General features: G+C 48.5%; 1 protein-coding gene across 1 annotated transcript in view; it reads left to right on the top strand.

The window, feature by feature from the left end:
* LOC129410898 (proline-rich transmembrane protein 1-like) overlaps window positions 1-2,774 on the top strand; it is a 6,151-nt gene extending 3,377 nt beyond the window's left edge. The window contains exons 2-4 of the mRNA XM_055159871.1: window positions 1,185-1,462; window positions 1,930-2,249; window positions 2,647-2,774. Coding sequence (XP_055015846.1) covers window positions 1,185-1,462; window positions 1,930-2,249; window positions 2,647-2,774 — 726 coding nt within the window. The remainder of the gene's footprint in view (window positions 1-1,184; window positions 1,463-1,929; window positions 2,250-2,646) is intronic.
* The last annotated feature ends 7,761 nt before the right edge of the window (window positions 2,775-10,535 follow it).

Genomic DNA, 10,535 nt, shown 5'->3' with positions numbered 1-10,535 from the left:
CGCACACACACACACACACACACACACACACACACACACACACATAAACACACACACAGATAAACACACACACACAGATAAACACACACACACACAGATAAACACACACACACAGATAAACACACACACAGATAAACACACACACACACACACACACACACGATAAACACACACACACACAGATAAAACACACACACACAGATAACACACACACATAAACACACACACACACACACACACACACAGATAAACACACACACACCACACACACAATAAACACCACACACACAGATAAACACACACACAGATAACACACACACAGATAAACACACACTCACAGATAAACACACACACACACAGATAAACACACACACACACATAAACACACACAGATAAACACACACACACACAGATAAACACACACACACACACACACACACAGATAAACACACACACACACAGATAAACACACACACACAGATAAACACACACACAGTAATAATCCTCTTGGTTTGGTTCTAGTCCCATAAAACACAGTGTGTTTGACGGTTCTAAATGGTTTGAAGTGGTGTTTTTTTGCCGATGGTCGGTTAACGCTGTGGTAAGATCTGACACGTGACACGCGGGGCAGAGTTTACTGTTTGTGCAAACGCCACTCGGAAACTTTGGTCCTGAACAAGTAGAGAGTCAGCTGTAAAGAACTGACCCAACTGTCCAGAGCCGCTCGCGCTGCTCCGCGCTCATGTGCCCTTTCATCAAGCGGAGGGAGTCCCAAGGTGTGTGTAAAAGGTTTCCTTATCCATGAGCTGCTTGAATGACTCGGCCAGACGTCCTCGACCGGAGCACATGGTCACACAGATGACACAGGTTACAATCCATGCACTGGTTTTAAATCTGCACGCTCTTAGGCTTCCTTTTCCACTTGGTTTTTTGTATTGTGGAGAAATATTGTTGTTTTTGAAATGTTTGACTGACGACACCGACGCACCTGCCCTACTGCGAGAAGACATCTTATTTAACCAGTCACAATGTGTCTCTTCACAGTTTCTGTGTTTACATGAACACAGCAAGTGTCCTATTGTGATGTCACACATGTGTGCGTCCTATTGGTTCAGAGTGATGATGTCACACATGTGTGCGTCCTATTGGTTCAGAGTGATGATGTCACACATGTGTGTCCACAGAGTCGGTGCGGTTGGTCTCGGGGTCCGGTCTGTGTTCAGGATCAGTGCAGATCTGGGACGGGTCTTGGACCGGGGTCTGTGACGGGGACTTGGACGCAGCGGGGGGCAGAGGTGCTGTGCAGGGAGCTGGGCTGTGGGGCTCCTTCTCTCCTCCAGGGGGCGCTCTCTCCTCTGGGGCAGATGTTCCACTGTGAGGGCCATGAGTCTGCTCTGATGGACTGTCCCGCTCCAACTCAAGCACCTGCTCTCTGGAGCCACTGTCCACCTCACCTGCTCAGGTAAAGGGGCGGGGCTTCAGTGCTCAGGTAAAGGGGCGGGGCTTCACTCTGTCTCTTGTCTGTTCAGAGCTCAGGTTGGTGGGAGGAGCCAGTCGCTGTGCTGGGACTGTGGAGGTGAAACACAGAGGAGAGTGGAGACGAGTGGAGGAGCCCTTTGGATTCTGGGACCTGGAGGCCACAGTTGGTGTGTGCAGAGACCTGGACTGTGGCTCTGCTGTTTATGGAGAAAAGAGAGATGATTTTCCAGAGAGTCGTGTGTGGGAGGTCAGACCTGACTGTGTGAAGGAGTCTTCAGTGAGAGAATGTGTCTCTGATTCATTCTCCTCTTCCTCTTATGGTCTGGAGGTGATGTGTTCAGGTAAAAATCAGATTTTACATTTTTATGTCTCTGATGTTTTTTCTAGTTGCTCCAGACACACACACACACACACACACACAGACTGATGTGTCCAATCACGTGTCCACAGAGCTCTGAATCGTCCAATCATCTCCGTGTCTGTGAGTGACGGGGCGTCCGAGCTCCAGCCTCAGGGGGTGCGGGTGCAGCTGGGCTCAAAGTTCAGGGTCAAATGCTCCGTGGAGCCACAGTACCCGGAGGCTCCTTCCGCTCCTCTCTCCCGCCGCGCCCCCGCTCAGAACCGCACCCTGCCGCCGTCAATCACTCCGCCCACTTCCTGTTCTCTGACGCTGACCACGCCCAAAAGGAAACTACACCTGTGTTTACCTCCTGCAGGTGTTCAACCAAACTTCTCCTCTCAGAGCCACACACTCCAGCTCTCTGTGGGAGGTACGTCCAGATACACAATGTCAGGGTCACAGGGTCATGTGAGGGTCAGGGGTCATAGCATTGTTTGTCTGGTTTTTCAAACTGAGCATGCCCAGATACTTTGGCGCTGAAGTTGCTATAGTAACTGTACTCAGGACAAAGCTCATGTTTGAGATGGTTTGGATCAAATTGACTCTTGAATATAAGTATTTTACTGATAAATCCTCGTCTGTCTGTGTGAAAATGGTGGATTTAAACTAAAGGTTAGAAAACAGCAGAAAGCAAAGTCTGACTTGAGTAAAACAGAACTTTGAGGATTTGCTCAAATCCCATCATTTCTGTTTCTGTTTCTAAGAAAACTCTGTGAAAACAAAACTTTGATGTGAATATTTAAGCTGAGACACACGTGTGACTCCAGACACAGAACATGGGACAACTCTGAGACGGTCAAGTTCTTCATTTGTCCAGGAGTGTTTCAGTGTGGAGAAGGTTTCAGCCGTGCTCATCTGGACTCTGTTTTTGGAGACGTTTCAGCTTGAGCCATAATGCTGTTGGCTGTAAACGAGGCAGGTTCACTCTGAAACTCCTCCTTTGCTGACTTAGTTACTCAGAGGAGGGTGAATTCCCAGTGCTTCTACGCTCCATCAAATGAAATGTCTGGAGCTGAAACGTCTCCATCCCAAAAACAGAGTCCAGATGAGCACGGCTGAAACCTCTCCACACTGACGGGAGAAACTGGTTAAAGAGTTACTCACGTTACGTTAAAAGGGACAAATCGAGCAGTGACAGTAACCATGGTAACANCATGGTGATAATCTTTAGTTTATAATGTCGACACACACAGAAGCTCAAATGCGCGTTAAAATTTTATTCATACAAAAATCTTACATTTATTTGAAAATCCACATACAGAATTTATTTTTTATTACACATTTATTACACATTTAATGACATGAAATAACACACAGGAGTTAACTATTATTCATGTAAAACCCTAGAGTGTGCTGACCTAGAGCAGTGCTTCTCATTATTTTCTGTCATCCCCCCCTAGACGAAAAAACATCTCGCGCCCCCGCGTGACTATAAGATAGTATCATTTGTCTATAAAATTTATAAGTACACTCTGCTAACACTGCCACCTTATATGCAACAAGGCTCGCTGGTTTACTGAAGTAGCAGTCACAAGCGGGATGATTGTCGCAATATTCGGCACGTTTTCGCCTGAACTCAAGCGTCTTATCAGAGTGATTGGGTGTAATGTATTAAGTGACGCCTTAATTTATTGGCTTCATGCTGCCCGCTGCCAACATTTTAACACATAACACACCGTCTTTCCTTCGCTCCCACCTTGTCACAGTGAACAACCGCTACATACGCTTCGTCATTTCCTCGTCTAGCTTTCGGGAATTTTCGTTTGTCTCTTATCTCCTCTCTCTCCGTCTGTCTTCTCATCCCTGTTAAATATTTTTCATGTGTCACTTGAGGGTCGCTACACTTCGTGTCTACACTTCATACTCAAACTCTGCTGTGTGCAAAGCGCGAGCTCAGTGCAACAAAACTCCCTCGCACACTGCCAAAGAGCGCTTGCCCTAATGTGGGAAGTGCAATTGCACTTTATCTAAAGGCCCGTTCAGACCAAAGCGTCAAAGCGTCCACTTCTGTAAAGTCTATTGGCGCGCGACTAGAGCTCCTGCGTTTTTTGCGCGTGTTTTCGGCGCAGCGCGGCGAATCTGGCGTCAGCGCGGCGCGTCTTCAGCGTTTTGGCGTCAGCGGCAAGACGCGCGTCCAGGCTCAGCAAGAATTGAAAATGCTGAACTTTTCGCTCAGGACGCGCCGCTCAACCAATCAGGAGAGTATCCAGAGACGCAGCGACGTTATATATCAGGAAGCAAGACCCGAGAACCAGAACGAGAACCACAAACATGAACGGAGAATAAATATATACACCACAATCACCGAGCCGATCGCGAGGACTACAGCAGGACCGGACAGGACCAAACCAGGCTAGACCGAGGACTAAACAAGACTAACCGGGACTAACAAGGACTTAGACCAGGACTAACCAGGACTAGACTGGGACTAGACCGGACCAGACCGGACTGACCTGATTAGACAGGACTAGACCGGTATTAGACCAGGACTAGACCGGACTGATCCAGTGTCATTACGGAGTATAAATATATATACGCCCCAGTCGTCGACCCGATCTCCTCCTTTGATGTTTTATGTCATAAAAACACTCTCTCAGTCTGTCTGACATTGTTTCGGAAAAGACCTGGACCGGGCTCTTGTTTCCAGGGCAACGGACGCGCGTCAAGTATTTTTGTCCCGTTCGTCCACGGCGTCAAAGACGCGCGTCGGGGGCGTCTAAACTCAAATGAAAAGGCTCCAAATAGAGGCGTCAAGGCGTTTTTTGACGCTTTGGTGTGAACGGCCCTTAAGACAGTAAAAAAAAATCTAAATAAAAAAATAAAAAAGCATGTTCCCCGAGGTCAAACGCGCGCCCCTTGACGGAGCCTCGCGCCCCCCAGGGGGCCCACTATTTGAGAGCACTGCCCTAGAGAGTGACTGAGTGTGACTGACCCTAGAGTGTGTGAGTGTGACTGACCCTAGAGTGTGACTGACCCTAGAGTGTGAGTGACCCTAGAGTGTGAGTGACCCTAGAGTGTGACTGACCCTGACTGAGTGTGACTGACCCTAGAGTGTGACCCTGAGAGTGTGAGTGTGACTGACCCTAGAGTGTGACTGACCCTAGAGTGTGACTGACCCTAGAGTGTGACTGACCCCACAGTGTGACTGACCCTAGAGTGTGAGTGTGACTGACCTTAGAGTGTGAGTGACCCTAGAGTGTGACTGACCCTAGAGTGTGACTGACCCTGAGTGTGACTGACCCTAGAGTGTGAGTGTGACTGACCCTAGAGTGTGACTGACTGACCCTGAGTGTGACCCTAGAGTGTGACTGACCCTAGAGTGTGACTGACCCTAGAGTGTGAGTGACTCTAGAGTGTGACTGACCCTAGAGTGTGACTGACCCCACAGTGTGACTGACCCTAGAGTGTGACTGACCCTAGAGTGTGACTGACCCTAGAGTGTGATTGTGACTGACCCTAGAGTGACTGACTGAGTGTGACTGACCCTAGAGTGTGACTGACCCTAGAGTGTGATTAAACATATCAGAAGCTGTAACAAGATTAAAGTCTTTCTGTATTTACACAAATGTATTGAACATCCAGGAGCTCACTGGTCTCACATGGATCTGAACCGGTCTAAGTCCGGGTCTCACATGGATCTGAACCGGTGTAATTCCAGGTTCTCTGAGGTCCTTGCTCTAGCGCCCCTTCTGGCCCGGGCCTGAAACAACAGGACACAGCACATCCACAGGTCACAAAAACTCCAGAACTAAACCAGGTTTAAACCAGGACTAAGTCAGGACTAAACCAGGTCTAAGTCAGTACTAAACCAGGACTAAACCAGGTCAGTACCTTGCAGTAGTAGTACATTGGGATGGTGAACAGGAGCATCAACAGAAGAATCACCACGGCTCTGATGATCAGGACTGAGTCTAACTCTGCAACACAAAAGAATCCAGATCAGACCAGGACCAGGACTGAGACCAGGACCCAGATCCAAGCCCCAAAACCAAACCCCCCAAAACCCTGTTACCATGGTTACTGTCATTGCCTGATTTGTCCCTTTTTAACGTAACATGTGTAAAGGACGAATTATATTTGCGCATCGACTCATTGCACTTTGCCGCTGTCACCTTGTCGCCATTGTTTTTGATTTATGGATCTGCGTCGACGTTTATGCGCCGTGAAGTAATTTGCCGCCGCAACGCGAGGAGGCGAGGATTTAAAAATGTGGTTCACAACAACAGAGACTCTGTGCATCGTGACGCAGATGATTTAATGCATGACCATAAACTCTTAACATGCTTAACTCTTTTAACCCTCTTTTAACCCTCCCGTTTCAATGTGGAGAAGGTTTCAGCTGCACTCATCTGGACTCTGTTTTTGTGATGAAGACGTTTCGGCTTTGGAAGACATTTTCATTTGATGGAGCTGTTAGAAGCACTGGGAATTCACCTAGGAATAGGCCTCGATGCAGATCTGTAAATCCATAAATTGGACTTTAGGAGCGCTGCAAAAAAATGCAGCTTTGACAATCCCAAAATTGTGAGATCATGATTTTCATTCCAAAACGATCATTCAGCCCTACATGGAACTGTTTGAGAAGAAAGCTCCTCCAAACCTCTGGTTGCCGTATACATGGATGAAGATCCAAAAACGAAATCTGGAAGCCTTCATAGAACACCTCAGTGCTGTGGACCGTCACACGGGAGTCAATCGGGATGGGGTCAAAGGGGTCTGTTGTCCCGGGCCCCACGGTCTAAGGGGGGCTGAACTGGAACCTCTGCCTATTAATTAATATTCAAGGGGAACCCACATGACTCTTCTTGCCCTGGGCCCCAAATTTCTGTCGATGTTCCTGCCGTCACATGAAGTTCACACATGAACAAGGCCACACAGACCTGTTTGGCCTTTCTAGATCCCAGACCACAACAGGCCAATCAAATGTAACAGGGACAGAATGAGCCATAAATCTGTTGGCTGTAAACAAGGCAGATTCACTCTGAAACTCCTCCTTTGGGCTGGACTTAGTGACTCAGAGGAGGGTGAATTCCCAGTGCTTCTAACAGCTCCATCACATGAAAATGTCTTCTGGACCTGAAACGTCTCCATCACAAAACCAGAGTCCAGATGAGCACGGCTGAAACCTTCTCCACACTGAAACAGTCCTGGACAAATGAAGAACTTCACCATCTCAGAGTTTGTCCCATGTTCTGTGTCTGGAGTCACACGTGTGTCTCAGCTTAAATATTCACATCAAAGTTTTGACTCTTTCACAGAGTTTATTCTTAGAAACAGAAACAAAAATGATGGGATTTGAGTAAAATCCTCAAAGTTCTGTGTTTTACTGAAGTCAGACTTTGCTCAGTTCTGCTGTTTTCTAACCTTTAGTTTAAATCCACCATTTTCACACAGACAGAGCGAGGATTTATCAGTAAAATACTTTATATTCAAGAGTCAATTTGATCCAAACCATCTCAAACATGAGCTTTGTCCTGAGTACAGTTACTATAGCAACTCCAGCGCCAAAGTATCTGGGCATGCTCAGTTTGAAAAACCAGACAAACAATGATATGACCTCTGACCCTCACATGACCCTGTGACCCCTGAGCCTCACATGAGTGTGTATCTGGACGTACCTCCCACAGAGAGCTGGAGTGTGTGTGTGTATAGTGTGTGTGTGTATGTGTGTGTGTGTGTGTGTGTGTGTACCTCCCACAGAGAGCTGGAGTGTGTGTGTGTGTGTGTGTATAGTGTGTGTGTGTGTGTGTGTGTGTATAGTGTGTGTGTGTGTGTGTGTGTACCTCCCACAGAGAGCTGGAGTGTGTGTGTGTGTGTGTATAGTGTGTGTGTGTGTGTGTGTGTGTGTATAGTGTGTGTGTGTGTGTGTGTGTGTACCTCCCACAGAGAGCTGGAGTGTGTGGCTCTGAGAGGAGAAGTTGTGGTTGAACACCTGCAGGAGGTAAACACAGGTGTAGTTTCCTTTGTGGGCGTGGTCAGCGTCAGAGAACAGGAAGTGGGCGGAGTGATTGACGGCGGGCAGGGTGCGGTTCTGAGCGGGGGGCGCGGCGGGAGAGAGGAGCCGGAAGGAGCCTCCCGGGTACTGTGGCTCCACGGAGCATTTGACCCTGAACTTTGAGCCCAGCTGCACCCGCACCCCCTGAGGCTGGAGCTCGGACGCCCCGTCACTCACAGACACGGAGATGATTGGACGATTCAGGAGCTCTGTGGAGACACGTGACATCAATCTCTGTGTGTGTGTGTGTGAAAAACAAAAACATCTTAGAGACATAAAAATGTAAGATCAGATTTTTACCTGAACAAATCACCTCCAGACCCCAGGAAGAGGAGGATGAACCAGTGACACATTCTCTCACTGAAGACTTCTTCACACAGTAAGATGAGACTAACCAAACAGGACTCTCTGGAAAATCATCTCTCTCTTCTTCATAAACAGCAGAGCCACAGTCCAGGTCTCTGCACACACCAGCTGTGTCCTCCAGGTCCCAGAGTCCATAGGGCCCCACTCGTCTCCACTCTCCTCTGAGTTTCACCTCCACAGTCCCAGCACAGCGACTCTCTCCTCCCACCAACCTGAGCGGCTCTGAACAGACAAGAGACAGAGTGAAGCCCCGCCCCTTTACCTGAGCAGTGAAGCCCCGCCCCTTTACCTGAGCAGTGAAGCCCCGCCCCTTTACCTGAGCAGGTGAGGTGGACAGTGGCTCCAGAGGAGCAGGTGCTTGAGTTGGAGCGGGGACAGTCCATCAGAGCAGACTCATGTCCCTCACAGTGGAACGTCTGCCCCAGAGGAGAGAGCGCCCCCTGGAGGAGAGAAGGAGCCCCACAGTCCAGCTCCCTGCACAGCACCTCTGCCCCCCGCTGGTCCAAGTCCCCGTCACAGACCCCGGTCCAGGACCCGTCCCAGATCTGCACTGATCCTGAACACAGACCGGACCCCGAGACCAACCGCACCGACTCTGTGGACACATATGTGACATCATCACTCTGAACCAATAGGACGCACACATGTGTGACATCATCACTCTAAACCAATAGGACGCACACATGTGTGACATCATCACTCTAAACCAATAGGACGCACACACATGTGTGACATCATCACTCTAAACCAATAGGACACATACATGTGTGACATCATCACTCTAAACCAATAGGACGCACACACATGTGTGACATCATCACTCTAAACCAATAGGACGCACACACATGTGTGACATCATCACTCTGAACCAATAGGACGCACACATGTGTGATGTAACCCAGGTGACAAATCCTGCAAAACGTTTGTCTCTCTCTTTCTGCATCTGTGCCTATCTCTCCTATCTCCTACTATTGCACTTAAATCTCACCGTATTTTGGTGTGTTCTCGCAGGATCTTTGAGTCACAAGATCATGTGGATCCGCTAAACCAATCGTTGTTACGCTCTTGGTGACATCACAGTATCAGATCTACAACACTCAAGAAAAATAGTCGAAAGCCTCCTTCCACCAGCAGCAGATATGGTGAAACATTTAAAGCCAGAAACACCACCAAAAACCTACCTCCAGATCCTCGACTCTGCTTACGGAACCATCCAAGATGGTGATGAACTGTATGCTAAATTCATGGAAATGTTTCAAGATGCTGGTGAGAAGCCCTCTGTGTGTACTTGCAACACCTGCAAGTTGCGCTCAACTTAACTTTGAAGAGAGGAGGGGTCTTAGCCACAGATTTAGATCGTCATCTCCTAAATCAGTTTTGTCACGGCTGCTGGGACAACACACTCATATCAGAACTCCAACTAAAACAACGCAAATCCCACCCACCATCTTTTGCTGAGTTCCTGCTGTTACTCCGAACCGAAGAAAGATAGAGAGGCCGCCAAGACCCAACATATGAAGCAGCACCTCGGCTCAAAATCCAGAGGAACCGGGGCGCCGCACACACAATACATGCCACTTGCCACTTCCACAGCCACCAGAGGTTTAATTGGGTCAGATGCCCAGGCCAAGAATCAAAACCGGTCAAGACTGTATCCACTGACTACCATCAGACAGCAGCTCGGTGCGGACATGGACGTATGTACCTTGGCGCTGGTGGTCCCAGATGTCAAACCAGGATTCTATTCCCCAGTCCTGATTGGGATGACCACCCTGGAGCCTTTATATGAACAGCGCCTGGAGAGTGAATGTGCCAGCTACAAACCATCTCAGCACGGCTATCGAGCAGTCGTACAATTACTCCAGCTGCGGCACCAGTAGACCCAAAGAGCAGCAACTGTGTTGTGCGATTGGCCAGTAAATCTGCGGTCCAAATTCCAGCAGGCCACACCCTGGTTTTGAAAGCTCCATCCATGCCAGTCCACCACCCGTTGGCAAGTATGCTTTAATTGAAAGCCAGCCATGCCACTGCCTGGAGCCCTTTGTGTAAAAAGCTCCCTAATAACACTGCCCAGCTACTCTCCACACAAGGTCCCAATCTTCATCACCAATGAATCGAAACAGACCATCACACTCCAGCCATTGAGTATCATTGCCGAACTTACTATGTTGCCTCAGATCCTATCACACTCCATTCCCAATAATACACAACCAAAAGAAGTCAAGTTAGAGTTTGACTTTGGAGAGTCTCCAATCCCTCCAGAGTGGAAAGCCAGAATTATCTCCAAGCTTGAAC

This window comes from Boleophthalmus pectinirostris, unplaced genomic scaffold (genome assembly GCF_026225935.1).
Source record: "Boleophthalmus pectinirostris isolate CB_2022bp ecotype Guang Dong unplaced genomic scaffold, ASM2622593v1 HiC_scaffold_2825, whole genome shotgun sequence".
Classification (NCBI taxonomy): Eukaryota; Metazoa; Chordata; class Actinopteri; order Gobiiformes; family Gobiidae; genus Boleophthalmus; species Boleophthalmus pectinirostris.
The sequence above is the reverse complement of the archived record's forward strand: the minus strand, read 5'-3'. Positions and strand labels throughout refer to the sequence as shown.